This window comes from Diospyros lotus, chromosome 7 (genome assembly GCF_014633365.1).
Source record: "Diospyros lotus cultivar Yz01 chromosome 7, ASM1463336v1, whole genome shotgun sequence".
NCBI lineage: Eukaryota > Viridiplantae > Streptophyta > Magnoliopsida > Ericales > Ebenaceae > Diospyros > Diospyros lotus.
In genome coordinates, this window is record NC_068344.1 from 36,241,006 (window position 1) to 36,255,433 (window position 14,428).

General features: G+C 36.7%; 2 protein-coding genes across 3 annotated transcripts; one reads left to right on the plus strand and one right to left on the minus strand.

Annotated features, from left to right (window-relative positions):
- Nucleotides 1-497: 497 nt before the first annotated feature.
- Nucleotides 498-10,315, plus strand: LOC127806508 (protein phosphatase 2C and cyclic nucleotide-binding/kinase domain-containing protein). 2 transcript variants are annotated; one of them, XR_008024428.1, is made up of 16 exons: nt 498-719; nt 1,279-2,495; nt 3,666-3,797; nt 3,910-4,140; nt 4,264-4,389; nt 5,175-5,237; nt 5,396-5,478; nt 5,853-6,084; nt 6,161-6,477; nt 6,629-6,713; nt 6,811-6,877; nt 7,037-7,314; nt 7,416-7,481; nt 7,634-7,755; nt 9,407-9,606; nt 9,692-9,839. XR_008024428.1 is itself a non-coding variant. In XM_052343858.1 (16 exons), the coding sequence occupies exons 2-16, from the start codon at nt 1,479-1,481 to the stop codon at nt 9,935-9,937; spliced, it is 3,222 nt and encodes a 1,073-aa protein (XP_052199818.1). In that variant the 5' UTR covers nt 498-719; nt 1,279-1,478; the 3' UTR covers nt 9,938-10,315. The 2 variants fall into 2 exon arrangements, 1 of the variants encoding a protein (XP_052199818.1); XM_052343858.1 differs by having other exon boundaries at nt 9,450-9,606; nt 9,692-10,315.
- Nucleotides 10,316-12,376: 2,061 nt separating this feature from the next.
- On the minus strand, nt 12,377-14,175 carry LOC127806560 (E3 ubiquitin-protein ligase ATL42-like). Its single transcript, XM_052343935.1, has one exon. It carries the CDS (start codon nt 14,024-14,026, stop codon nt 12,638-12,640), a length of 1,389 nt encoding a protein of 462 aa, XP_052199895.1. The 5' UTR covers nt 14,027-14,175; the 3' UTR covers nt 12,377-12,637.
- Nucleotides 14,176-14,428: the final 253 nt, after the last annotated feature.

Genomic DNA, 14,428 nt, shown 5'->3' on the forward strand with positions numbered 1-14,428 from the left:
ATGAGCAATTTTTGGTCGCGCTAGAAATGGGCTTAACATGAATATCTATTAAATTTTATTTTTTGACAAATCAGTCTTTAAATATTTTCAAAATAAGCACTACGTAAGGAACGATGTTAATTAAATTAAATTAAATAAGAATTATAATTTCAGTTTAAATTAATTTAATTAATGTAATGTCAAATCCATTGTAAGAAAGTTTAATAATGGGTTTAAAAAAATAAAATTCGAAGGATATTAAAGTTAAATAAATAAAATTCAGAGGTATACGAAAATTGAGAGATTTTTTTTGATAAAATATAAAATTAAAAGCATATTTGAAGAATTTTTAATCTTAAAAATATTATTATTCAGGTGGAAATGGCAATAGAAGGATAATGCTGCATATTATCTCTTCAGTTAGAACAATGGCGCGTGGAGTAAGTAAGCGCGTGGAAAACGCTCTCCGTACAAATTAGAAAAAGAGGCCGAAAACTAAAAAGCTGAGGTCCCGAGACCTTTCCACTCCAATTTTTCCAACACACTCTCTCTCTCTTTCTCTATCTCTCTACGCGCTACGCTCACTTCGCCCCTTTCCTAGCCGCCGATTTCCCGCCGGCGGCAGTACTACGCAGCCGGGGTCTCTCGGCACCCGCTGGTCGACGCAGCCGACGGCGGCCTCCAAGTGCATTGCCTCTGAGCTTTCCGCGACTGAGTTTTCTGTATTTCCTCGCTTTTTGGTAGGTTTACTCGTATGTTTGATTGCTTGTCATGAACTGTAGTTGCAAGATGATTATGTTATCTGCTCAATTACACTGCCTGCCGCCTTTTACTGTTTTCTTAACGGTGGATCAAGAATGTAATTCCGAATCTGCTTGAGCGGAATTCGTTAGTTTTGGACCACAAGCTTCAATTTTCATGGATTTGAAGTTTGGGTTGTTTTGGGACTATCTTTGTTCCTGGTATTGCTCGAATGGTTCTTGAAGATGTACTTAGTTTTGCGAAGAAATAAGGTTTTAGTGGAATCTGATGGATGACGTTGCATTTTTCAATTTGGCTTTGACTTGCTCCAATTGCTGGATCAAGAACCCAACTTAATGTGTTTGTACATCAATTAGTAGTTTTCCGGCATAGAATTTAATTTTCATGGTTTTGAATTCTGCCTTTTCTTTTTCGTTTTCTTTTTCTCGGAGCTTTATTTGATCAGTAATGTTGTAAAGGTACGGTATTAATGGATTCTAATGCATTTCTCTTACATTTTTATCTGATTTGCTTCTGATTCTTGGAATTTTCTTTTAGGAGAATTACTGGGATAGCTGCTTTCGTAGTTGGCAAGTGTGATTGTGGATTTCTTACATTGGGATTTGTTAAAGCAGAGCGTTGATTGGTTTCCGTGGATTGTTTCATTGGTAGATTTAACTAACTGTGTTGAAGCTGAAACTGATGAAGCTTTTGGAAATTCTGGTATCTGGATTTTTCTTTCCACGCCAGTCTCAGTGATGGGTTGTGTTTATTCCAGGGCCTGCATTGGTGAGATATGCGCGCCTAAAGATGTCAGGGTTAAACAAACTGAAAATGTCAGGGCTGTCTCACCCGATTCTTCGGATGGGGAAGGAGGAGAATTTAGAGACCAATTGAATCAGCTTGGTATAACTAGGGATCCTGAAGTGGGTATCACCAGGCTTTCTCGGGTTTCAGCACAATTTCTGCCTCCAGAAGGATCACGGACAGTTAAGGTCCCGTCAGGGAACTACGAGTTACATTACTCGTATTTATCTCAAAGAGGTTATTACCCTGATGCCCTTGATAAAGCTAATCAAGATAGTTTTTGCATCCACACTCCATTTGGGACAAACGCCGATGACCATTTCTTTGGGGTTTTTGATGGCCACGGAGAATTTGGAGCTGAATGCTCCCAATTTGTCAAGCGGAAGCTATGTGAAAATTTGCTTCGGAATAGTCAATTTCATGGCAATGCAGTTGAGGCATGTCATGCTGCATTCTTAGCAACAAATTCACAGTTGCATGCTGAGAGTTTGGATGATAGTATGAGTGGGACAACTGCTATTACCATATTGGTTCGTGGTAGGACACTTTATGTAGCTAATTCAGGTGATTCTAGGGCTGTTATAGCTGAGAGAAGAGGGGAGGATATTGTTGCAGTTGACCTATCAATAGATCAAACTCCATTTAGGGCTGATGAACTTGAACGGGTTAAGCTCTGTGGAGCTAGAGTTCTCACTCTGGACCAGATTGAAGGGCTGAAGAACCCTGATGTTCAGTGTTGGGGTACTGAAGAAGGTGATGATGGTGATCCTCCTAGACTTTGGGTTGAAAATGGGATGTATCCTGGTACAGCTTTTACCAGAAGTATAGGTGATTCAATTGCAGAGACAGTTGGCGTTGTTGCAAACCCTGAAATTGTTGTTTTGGAGCTTACACCACAGCATCCTTTCTTTGTAATTGCCAGTGATGGGGTGTTTGAGTTCCTTTCTAGCCAAACTGTGGTTGACATGGTGAGGTATTCTCTTCTTGTTTGTTTTTGGCTGTTTAATCATATGTTGTTGGTCTCAATGGAAAAGTTATATCCTGCTGTTAGTGTGAATTCTGTAGCACAATGTCTAATGATTTTGGTATTCGGGGATGCTCCACTTCTGGTGCTGTTCTTGAAATTTTTAGCAGCATGGTAAATTACGAACATAAAATTCACAGAATTGAATGGGGACATAATTAATAAAAAGGGATGTTTATAAGGTCAGGGAAGGGTTGTTTTTGTATGCAACTTTATCATTGTGTTAGTTAGAAGTTGTCCTGTGTGTTGCATTGCAGGTGGCTGTAGATGAGAATCAATCAATCAGGGAACTGAATTTAGTTCCTTAGGGCAGTCCAAATATGGGCTTCAATGGTGGGTAGATAATACACATAGGTTTTATTGATTTGCATGTAAATTAACAATGCTTCACTAGCTTAGCCATGTGAAGATCACATATTTGCATGTCTCTATGATAGATTTTCTTTTCTTTTCTTTTTGCCATTTGACGATGAATTAGGTTAGTATAGCATCATTTTGTGTGTGTTATGTCTATTCGCATGCTATGGATTCATTCTCAACGTCATACCTCAACCTTCAGTTTCTTTATGTTGTGCATGGCTACAACCTACTGATAATATTAGCAGCCTGTTAAGAAAGAGGCAAAGCTGGTTCTGGAGCCGCAATTTAATTGGTTTTAGTAACATTTCATAACTATAGCATCTCTACCTTTCTTTGAGACAAACACCTGAAACCTGGTAAAACCAAACCAACAAGGCATTGATTTCCTCTAGTAGACCAGATAACTTAATGGAAGTGGAGTCCATGTCTTTCCAGAGTACACAAATAGTGATATCATTTATTAGTTGTTTCATTTGTGTCTCATGCCATCTTTTCAACATTGCTACGACTTGTTGGTCTAGTTTGTTTCAACTAAATCTTTCTAGGTTTCTCAGCTGTCTGGTTTATCTTATTAAGGTTGATGTGACAGCCGTTCTTCTGCTTACAGAGAATGCTTTTATAGATTGGCTGATAGTGGAGTATCTTCTATCTTATTTTTTGAACTGATTCTCCATGAAAGTTGGTAGCTCCCACTCTTCATGAATGCAATGTAAAGATGTGCTGACCCCCACATATTCTTCTGCTTAATTTCCAGGTTGCTAAATATAAGGATCCACGTGATGCCTGTGCTGCAATTGTTGCTGAGTCATATCGACTTTGGCTGCAATATGAAACTCGTACAGATGATATCACTGTGTTAGTTGTTCATATTAATAGGTTAAATGATGTAAGAGTGCTTTGTCCACAATCTATTCATTGTTTACCTGTCATTGGAATCTGTTGTAGTTGTACTTCATGAGGTAGGGTTCTTACTTTTGCTGATTTTCTTTTTGTTCCAGACTGCAGTTGGCCACTTAGCAACTCCAGGTACCATTTTACAACCACCCATCCCTCAAGTTGTAGAGGCTACGGGATCAGAGTCTCCATCAACCATGAATTGGAGTGCCAGGACAAACCGTGCCAGGCATGAGCTATCACGGGCACGTCTACGTGTTATTGAGAGCTCTCTAGAGAATGGGCAAATGTGGGTTCCTCCAGCTCCAGCCCACAGGAAGACCTGGGAAGAAGAAGTAAATTATTGCTTTTATATTCTACACAATCTTGTGAAAGAAAATTCCTGCCCCTCTACTTTTCTTTTGGGTACAGTTGTCTTTATTAGGTGCTACCAACCAATTTGATTCTATATCTTGCAGGCACACATTGAACGAGTATTGCATGATCATTTTCTATTCAGAAAACTCACTGATTCTCAGTGTCACGTTTTGCTGGACTGCATGCAAAGAGTTGAGGTTCTACCAGGGGATGTTATAGTAGAACAGGTTATTCATAGTTCAACCCTTGAGTATTTCAACCTAATAGACTTCTGTAGTTTTGAGTATTGAATATCATATTTGATTAATGTAGCAACATCAATTTCAGTAGAACCAATAGTTTCTATGGTTTGAAGAATTTAGGTCTGACTGCCATCTGACTCGGGAATTTCCCTTGCGATGCAAAGTAGTGACCCTACTTAGTTATTGTTGGTTATGGATCTATAATCACCAAAGGTATCTTAAAAATGGAGCCAAAAAGAAAAGAAAAATAAGTTTAGGAAAAGACAAGAAATCATCATAGCTGATCAATTTGGAATATCTGAAAGAGAAAAATAAAAATACTCTTTGCCTGCATATCTGAAATTCATGATTGGGACAGTACTTATAAATGAGGTACAAAGTTAGTAAAGATCAAAAACTTAGATCTGAGCTATGAGCTATAGATTACATCTGCATTCTTGATATACGATGTTGAAAATCTTGGTCAATTGAAACTTCGTTGTGTGAAGAATTGTAGTTTCGGCACAAGGAAATCTGATTCTTATTACTCAATGTATTACCTTCTTCTGACAGTTCTTTTCCCTTGCACAGAGGGGATAGGATGGTTGGCTTAATTTCAAGGCTTCTGTTTACCCTAATCTGGCTCAAACTGTGCTTGAATTTTGTCTGCAATCAATTTAAGAAATTCTACATTAAGAAACTACAAGTTTGTATTGCATATCTATTTTACTTTCCTTTTTTGTTCTTTCAAAGTTTTTGTTATAGTCATGTACTAATACCATATTTTTCAGGGTGGTGAAGGGGACTGTTTTTATGTCGTTGGCAGTGGAGAATTTGAAGTCTTGGCAACCCAGGTCATCATTTTTACAATTCAACTGCTACATTTACTAATTTGACATTGACTAGTTTTACCAGAAACTTTTGTTTTCTCTAGAAGAATTCTTATTTTATATCAGTTTTTCCCTATAAGTTTCTTCTATAAAATTGTTAACAAGATAGTATATAATGGCAGGAAGAAAAAGATGGGGGAGTACCAAGGATTCTGCAGACATATACAGCTGAAAAATTATCATCCTTTGGGGAGTTGGCATTAATGTGATCTCTCTCTCTCCCTCTCTCTCTCTCTCAACGAGGATTGTTGATATTTATAATTCAAAAAGTCTGGCAGACTCAAATTCTGGAAATATTGAAAACATGTCTTGGGCATGACTTTTTTAAGTGTTTTCACTCTTATTCATGCGATTGTTGTTATTGTATATCCATATTCAATTTCTATGAAACGTGCTTCATTCACTCAACATGCTTGTACATTAGTGCCATGATTTATTAGTATTTAATTAACTGTTTAACATCAAACATGCTAGTGATATTTATTAACTGTTTAACATCAACCATGGTAGGGATATTTCTTAAGTATTTAACATGATCATCTGTAGTGATATTTCTTATTTTGGACACATTTTACTTAGGTATAACAAACCACTCCAGGCTTCTGTCCGGGCTGTGACAAGTGGAACTCTTTGGTCTTTAAAAAGAGAAGATTTTCGTGGAATTCTTATGTCAAAATTTTCAAACTTATCGTCATTGAAGTTGCTTCGATCCGTAGACCTCCTCTCAAGGTTGACAATCTTGCAGCTGAGTCAAATTGCTGATTCTCTCTCCGAAGTTTCCTTCTCCAATGGGCAGACTATAGTTAATAGGGTAAACTTTGTATTTCAAATAAAATATTTTGTCTGCTTCGTCTTCTTTTCTTACATTTCTCCTTGTGTGTATGAAGGATGAGCTTCTCCTAGGGCTGTATATTATCCAGAAAGGACAAGTTAGAATTACAGTTGATGCAGAAGTAATTTACAAACCAAACACCGGCAGTCTCATGGGGGACAACTGGAAGCAGGATAATGATACGCAGAACAATAAAGAGCTTCTTGTGGAGAAGGCTGAGGGAAGCTATTTTGGTGAATGGACACTTCTTGGTGAGCACATTGGGTCAGTGAATGCAGTTGCTTTGGGCAATGTCGTATGTGCTGTTTTAACAAAAGAAAAGTTTGATTCTGTCGTTGGTCCTCTAGCAAAGCTATCACAGGATGAGCACAAGTATGTATTCTTATCCAATTAATTTCTTCATTGACAAAATAAATAATTAAGCATCTTTATTGCATAAAAAAACTAAAGAACTCTATGCATGGAATTTATTATTATTTTCTTACTTAAATGTCCTGTGATTGCCCTGATTGTTATTATCTAGGTCAAGGGACTATTCTTTGGGCTTGTCCAAGGAATCTAGAAGTATTGATCCTTCCACTCTTGGGAAGGTGAAGCTCTCTGATATGGTAAGGTTTTTTCTGTCTTGCTTTTGTGCATTTTACCATCATCTTCTCGTGGAAAAGATATTGTTATTTTAATTCTCATGCCGGTAACCTTTTATAGGAGTGGAGAAAGTGCTTATATTCCACAGACTGCAGTGAGATTGGGCTTGTACTTCTGAGAAACTCGGGTTGGTTTTCTTCCAGTAAATTGATAATAGTACTTTCAAAGAAAACAAGCATAGTGATAGTCGCTTTGACTGAGGTCAATAACCTTGTAAAGCAAACATTTCCGTAATAATGAGTAACTTTCCTTTTTGTCCCTCTTTCCTTCTTCTGTCACCTATCAGAAAATTTGCTTAGCTTGAAGAGGTTTTTGAAGCATAAAATTAGAAGTCTTGGAAAGGAAGCACTGGTTTTAAAAGAGAAGAACCTGATGATGAGCATAAGCCCTTCAGCTGGTGTGCCACAAGTTTTATGCACTTGTGCTGATCAAACATATGCTGGCATACTGTTGAACACACGCATTGCTTGCCCAATTGCTTCAATACTTCGCACCCCACTTGATGAAGCATCTGCACGATTCTGTGCTGCCTCTGTTGTCACAGCTTTAGAAGCTTTGCACGAGGTTTGATGTTTGTATTAGTGGATTGTTGCTTCAATTCCTGAACGTGTACATCAATATTGATTTCTGAAATTTCATCCTGAATTCTTTTGTTTGAATTTCAGAATGGGGTTCTTTACAGAGGTGTATCTCCTGATGTCCTAATGTTTGACCAAACCGGACATTTACAGGTTTATTCCATCTCCTTTTTTTTTTTTTGGCTGAGATCTGTGGATAACTTATGTGGATTTACATAAATGTGTATCCTCGTTCTTTTACTCCTGGAGTTTTACATTAATCAGCATTGTGCTCAGCAAATTTGTAACCTTTTGCTGCATTGTAGCTTGTGGACTTCCGATTTGGGAAGAAGTTATCAGGTGACAGAACATTCACATTATGTGGGATGGCAGACTCCTTGGCTCCAGAAATAGTACAGGGAAAAGGCCATAGTCTTCCTGCAGATTGGTATGCAATATTTATACGTCCTGGAATTCATGTTGTTCTTTACATCATAACATATCATGTCATGGTTTGTGTAGTGTTATAAAGAATTGCATCCTAATACTATGACAATCTGTCTTTTAAACACGTGTTTTGGATAGCATGGTGCACAATCCTTCCCCAAAAAAAACAAAGAAAAGAAATTTCCCAATTTAAAGCCATGAAACAAATATCTCCAATGTGTTTACTAGTATGTTATTAATAAAAGTAAAGCCCCAAACTATAAGGGATTAAACTTCTGCTGGGAATGGAGATTTGGTAGGCAAATAAGTAAAAAAAGGGGGCACAATAACATGGATACTGCAACTTATATAAGATGCATGATATTTGCTTTTGCACAACTAATTTGAGTATTATTAAAAGTAGAACTTCATAAATCAGAATAAATGCTTTTTACTATATTTTATCATCAATTGTGTAATTGTTAATTGAAAAGTGTACATAAATTTGACATATCTCAGTACATTTCAATGATGCGATCCATGTTATAAGCCCAACCTTTATTGAACTGTACTTGGGAGCATCTTGTCACACCCTGCCAATTTAGATGCACACAACAGGAGTGCAGGCTTGGATGTTTCTTGGAAGTTTTTGGAATTCTCTAGTCCTTTGTGGAGTGTTCCAGGCTTGTCTTGAATGGCTCTAGAGGATTGTTGTGAATAAGCATATTCATATCTCTTCTTGCATATAAGATAGCATACTTTTGTTTTTTTCGTTTATTTTTATCTTTTTATAGGTAACTAAGTCACTTCCACTGGATACTTCCTATGAACTTAGCGTGCTTTCATTTACTTCTGTATGTGGATCTTAAGTTGTATGTGGATCTTCATTCACCCCCATCTCATGAAACTTCTCTATATGAAGATGGTGTTGAAACTTCATTTCATCATTACTCCGTCAGTACATTTCAATGATGCGATCCATGTTATAAGCCCAACCTTTATTGAACTGTACTTGGGAGCATCTTGTCACACCCTGCCAATTTAGATGCACACAACAGGAGTGCAGGCTTGGATGTTTCTTGGAAGTTTTTGGAATTCTCTAGTCCTTTGTGGAGTGTTCCAGGCTTGTCTTGAATGGCTCTAGAGGATTGTTGTGAATAAGCATATTCATATCTCTTCTTGCATATAAGATAGCATACTTTTGTTTTTTTCGTTTATTTTTATCTTTTTATAGGTAACTAAGTCACTTCCACTGGATACTTCCTATGAACTTAGCGTGCTTTCATTTACTTATGTATGTTTATCTTCATTCACCTCCATCTCATGAAACTTCTCCATATGAAGATGGTGTTGAAACTTCATTTCATCATTACTCCGTCAAGAAATGTTATCCACTGTCGATCCCAAGCCCGGATAAAAGAGAAGGGTTGCGTTAGGTAGCCGATAACCAGCGTAAAACCTAGTTGGATCTAAATATGAATTATAGACAAACTATCTGTTGGGGCGTAACTTACATAGAAGTTTAGAATTCATGTAGTCGACCCCACATAGTGGGATAAAAGCTGGATATGTTGTTATTTTATAGGAAGTTTCTAAGATTAGGCAATTTAACGCTTGCATCTGTATGCCTATCCTGGTTTTGCTTGTCTTACTTTTTTGATATCGTATCTTAGGACCGCCTGCAGGGCCATGAGCTTACTAGCAAAAACATTGCAGGTGGGCATTAGGAGTCTTGACATATTTCACGCTAGTAGGTGAGATGCCCTTTGGATCATGGAGAGAAAATGAGCTCGATACATTTGCAAAGATTGCAAAAGGCCAGCTAACTCTGCCCCATACCTTGAGCCCTGAGGCTGTTGATCTCATCACCAAGGTATCACTAAGATTGATATGATCTGTTTCCTTGATTATGTTGTTTCTTCTGCAACATGCTCATATCGAGAATTACATTCACTCAGTTACTCGAAGTTGATGAAAACATGAGACTAGGAAGCCAAGGTGCCGGCTCAGTCAAAACTCATCCATGGTTTGATGGTGTTGATTGGGAAGGGATCGCCAACAGTAGCTTCCCTGTTCCACAGGAGATTCTCTCTCGTATAACTCAACACCTAGAAAGCCATTCCGAGGACTCTGGAGCTCCTCACTGTTCACCACCCCGTGACGTTGAAGAACTTAACAATGCAGAATGGCTTGAAGACTGGTAAGCGAATGCTTGGCATCGTTTCTCTACTCAAACTTTTCAGCCCGGTTTCTCCCTTCCCGTCACAGTTGATCCATCTGAGGCTGCTCTTTCGAATCCATGAGATTCAATGGAGAAGAGGAGAGCAACTCCGATGGAATTCCCGGTGACTGAATTTGATGGTGCCAGCAACCCTAATTCCTTGGGCGCTTATTCCTACCTAGTCATTTTAACAAAGCTTAATAGAGGTGAGTGGGTAGATTTTCTTCTTACTTGTTTGCTCTTAGCTTTGTAAATACGTATACATGTAAATGAGCTCTTCCTCATTGTTGAGGTTGGAAAACTTGGCTCTTGATTGATTGCAAGGTTGGCATAGCTCAATGAAACTTCTCAATTATACTTTTGTTGTGTTCTTTAACTTCATTTTCAAGTGGCATTCACAAAGTGTGTTTGAGGAGTGAAGCTCAAATTCTTGTAATTTTTGTCCTTTTTACTAAAGATGTTATGCAATTTAAATTTAGATAACGAGTTTTATAAAATTGCCCCCCAAAATTGCATGGGTCGGGTTAGACTTGAAGTACAAATTCCTTGTGATTTTTTTCTTTTTTTTTTACGAAAGATTTCATGCAATTTAAATTTAGATAACGAGTTTATAAAATTATCTTAGAACATCACGAATCTAGATTAGTTTTATTTTTGATATAAATACGTTTGGAAAGTTATTTTTTTAAGATAGGGTTAACATTAAGAATCGATGATGTAATATTACTCAAGCACTTACATGTGTGATTTATTAAAAAATAAATTTTTAATTTAAATACATTATAACTAAATACTTATTTCTCATTTCCCAATGTTTAAAATTTAATGAGTTTGTATTTACCCATCCGTAGACCTTGAGGCTAATAGAAGACAGCCAGTAAGTCACAGAAGGCTGGCGGCTATCTTCCAAAAATAATAACAATTATTATTGATAAGATGATAGTAAATTAGTCTTGGCCTTGGGGCCGGGCGGCAGTGTCTTGTTCAAATGGAGAAAGTGCAATGTGTTTTTGACTGTTACTGTGGTTTAAATCAATTATATGATATTATACATTTGTGATAAGCCTATTTTTGTAAATATAATTTATAAGTGGGTTAATTATAAAAATAATTTAATTTTTTTTCATGAATTTAAAATTTTGTCCCATCCCTTCATCTTTAACAATTAGATCTAAATTAATTTAATTAGGTATAATTTTATCTAACATATAAAATCGATTTAAAATATATATGTTTATGTTAACTTGGTATGGTAAGTGTTATATAATAATAATATTTGTAAGAGCCACATATACATATAAATAAATAAAGAAAAATGTAATCCGTAAAAAAAAAATAAAAAAAAATTAATGCAACAAGTTATATTTTTTTTTACTTATATGTATATATGACTCTTACAAATATTATTATTATATGATATTTGACATGTCAAGTAAACATGAATATACTCTCTTTAAATTGATTTTATATATTGGATTAAATTATAATCAATTAAACCAATTTAAACCTAATTACTAAAATTAAAAAGAATTAGATAAAATTATAAATTCATAAAAATAATTAAATTATTTTCATGATTAATCTTTTATAAATTTATTTTTATCAGGAATACATGAGAATATATGTGATTCGTTTGAGATACAACACCATGGTCTCTCAAAAACACAAAAAGGTTATCATTCAAATGGAATTATCCTTTTTTAATTTTGGACCATGTTGGGTTGGATGATTATTTCTCTTAAATAATAATTAATTATTTAGCTTTAAGATGGGCCAACGTGTTAGACTAGAATTGGAATAAGAAGTCTTGAGTTTAAGCATCATGTTCTATATAAAAATTTATTGTTAACTTGTAATGATAAAATAAAGTTTAAAGACAACAAGATTAATAAACATGCTATTGATGATCTATCATTATCAAAGAACATTTATAGTGACTTGACTTGAGGCAACTCTTACAAGTTTAATGTTCAGCCATACAAGAGCTTATATCAACCTGTTACAATGTTAATTGAAGTGACATTAATGTTTCTATATTTTAATGAACAGATTCCTCCACCTTGAATCATTGGGTCTCCAACTTGGATTCACAAAAACCCAGGGTGGCAAAGCAGTTCTTGTTCCTGAGCTCATAATTTGTTTATAATCCCAAGTCAAAGCAGTTCTTGTTCCTGAGCTCATAATTTGTTTATAATCCCAAGTCAAATACAACTCAATGGGCGATTAATATTTAATCAAAGAGTAATGTTAGGAGTGTCATTAATCATGCATTTTCATTTGAAAGATGTGTTAGTCAGAAAAGATAATAATACATAATCTCTTTAGTCTCCTCCAATGAAAAGTCGTCATATGATTGATAACAATCATTAACTCTTATCATTATTTTTAATCCAAAACAATACATATTTTTTGTTATGAGGTTATAAAAAAGTTAGATCTTAAATCTTAAACTCTACCATTATTACTGATCATTGGATAAAAGTTGTGTAAACCCTACAAAATCTATTGTCATAACAACATCATCAATGATTAACAAGCATGTCTAGAAGTTCATTCAAATGAAAGTATGACAAGAAGTTCTACCATATCTTAATCTGCTCATAAAGACCAGCTCAGGTTGAGGAATTGAAACCCTAATGATCAGTGGACTAGAACAACTCCTCTTCAGAAGCCGTATCTGAATCTATACTTTTGATGATTGTATTCTGTTATCTGAATGATGAGACCTTCTTTCTCTATTGGCAAACCATTGAACTGTTCTTCTAGCAATCGGCAGCCAAAGCCTCTTTAATCTTTCTTCCTTGGCATCATTTTCAGGAAGAGAGGACTCTCTGATACTGTTCTTAACACCAAAGTCAATGAATCTTGGATGAACCGTTATCTCTGACATCGATCGCTTGTCAGCCGGATTCAAAGCTCTGGATGCATAGCTCGAATTGGGTTTTGCCTGTGAAGAATAATTAGTACTTTTTGATAAAGAAACATTCTCAATGCACGAGGTTCTTGGGTTCGTAGAGGTCGAAAATTGGTCATAAGCCTTTCCCTTATTTTCTAGTAATTGAAATGAATCCGTTAGGCTCATTTTACTGAGCTTGCTTTCGAAAACTCTCTTCCTCTCCATCTCTTCCTTGATCTTCATGATTTGGCTGTTTTCGAGCACTCGTGTTCTTGCAGGCTGTGCAGATTTTGGATCTGAAGAAGAGAATCTGTTGTTTGACATGGCTGCAAGCATCTCTGAATTCAGAGACACGAGGTCTGACGAGCTGACGCTGCTCCATCGGTTCTTGAAGACAACATCAGGCACAATGATCCGGTGATTGAACTTGTGGAGAACAGGCTTCTGGTTTTCATCAAAATCAGAGTTTTCTTGGATTGGCAATTCTTCTTCCTTTATGCTTTTGTTGGCTCTCCTAAAGCTGCTCCCAATGCTAAATCTTGAAGAGCCTCCATGCAACCCTTGTTCTTCTTCTCCTTCTTCTTCTTCTCTCTGGACAAAGAGCTCGATGTTTGAATCCTCGCGAAGCTCTGTATGGCTCGACAAGAACCTCAAACTACTCGAATAAGCCAAGGAAGCAAGGTCATCAGCACTGATCTTGTGCCTGCAGAGAGGGCAGCTCGAGTGCCTCTCGAGCCACAGGTCAATGCAGTTTATGTGAAAGGCATGCTTACACTTAGGCAGCAATCGAAGGACCTCGACATCTTCGAATCTAGACAGGCAGACTGCACATTCCAGCCCCTCCCTTGAGCCCCTGAGGGAAGAAAACCTGAAGAAAGGAAGCGATTCGATCACTGTTTTATCGACTCCAGAGAATCGAGACCCCAATCGAATCCCTCTATCAAGACTCTGCTCGTTGTCATGAACCGATGAAGCTCTGTGGCAGAATCTTGCATAGGCAAGGAGGAGGCATGTCAAGGAGAAAATGACAGCCAAGATGGCAATGGCAACTGCAACACTGGGCTGGAAATTGGTGGCTGCATCTTGTTGGAGGCTGCTCCGGCGGGAGGGAGAGAATGCTGCAACATGAAAGAACATAAGAAGGAGAAACAGAATGAGCAAACTCGGTTGATTCATGGGGGACTTGAACAGTTTTTGCAGTGAGTATGCAGAAGATGTAGATGATTCTTTGTGTGACAATGATCTAAAATTTTGTTGTGGCTAAGCTTTGCAATGATTTGTTATGCTTCTGTCTTTTAATATGGTTGTAATCGGTAGTCTACTGAGAAACCTTAGATATATTATTTAGTTCTAAGAACTTAATGATCACCTCAAACTAATATCTTAAGTGATAACGCATTGTAGGTTAAGCGGTATTAAAGTCAATCTGAAATTACTGTGAATACAAACTAAAAACTGTTTTAGTTCAGTTTGAGATATGAGTTTTTTGACTTGACAAGCACGCCAAGAACTAAAAAGAGAGAGTTTATCACGATCTAATCCTATATTTATAAATTAAATAATCACTTTTAACTAACA

Excerpts from the sequence above, each read along its gene's own strand:
- LOC127806508 (XM_052343858.1), top strand. The coding sequence starts at position 1,479 with ATGGGTTGTGTTTATTCCAGGGCCTGCATTGGTGAGATATGCGCGCCT. Across the intron at positions 5,479-5,852 it reads TTTGGGGAGTTGGCATTAAT|GTATAACAAACCACTCCAGG; the intron begins GTGATCTCTCTC and ends CATTTTACTTAG. Across the intron at positions 6,478-6,628 it reads CTATCACAGGATGAGCACAA|GTCAAGGGACTATTCTTTGG; the intron begins GTATGTATTCTT and ends GTTATTATCTAG.
- LOC127806560 (XM_052343935.1), bottom strand. The coding sequence starts at position 14,026 with ATGAATCAACCGAGTTTGCTCATTCTGTTTCTCCTTCTTATGTTCTTT.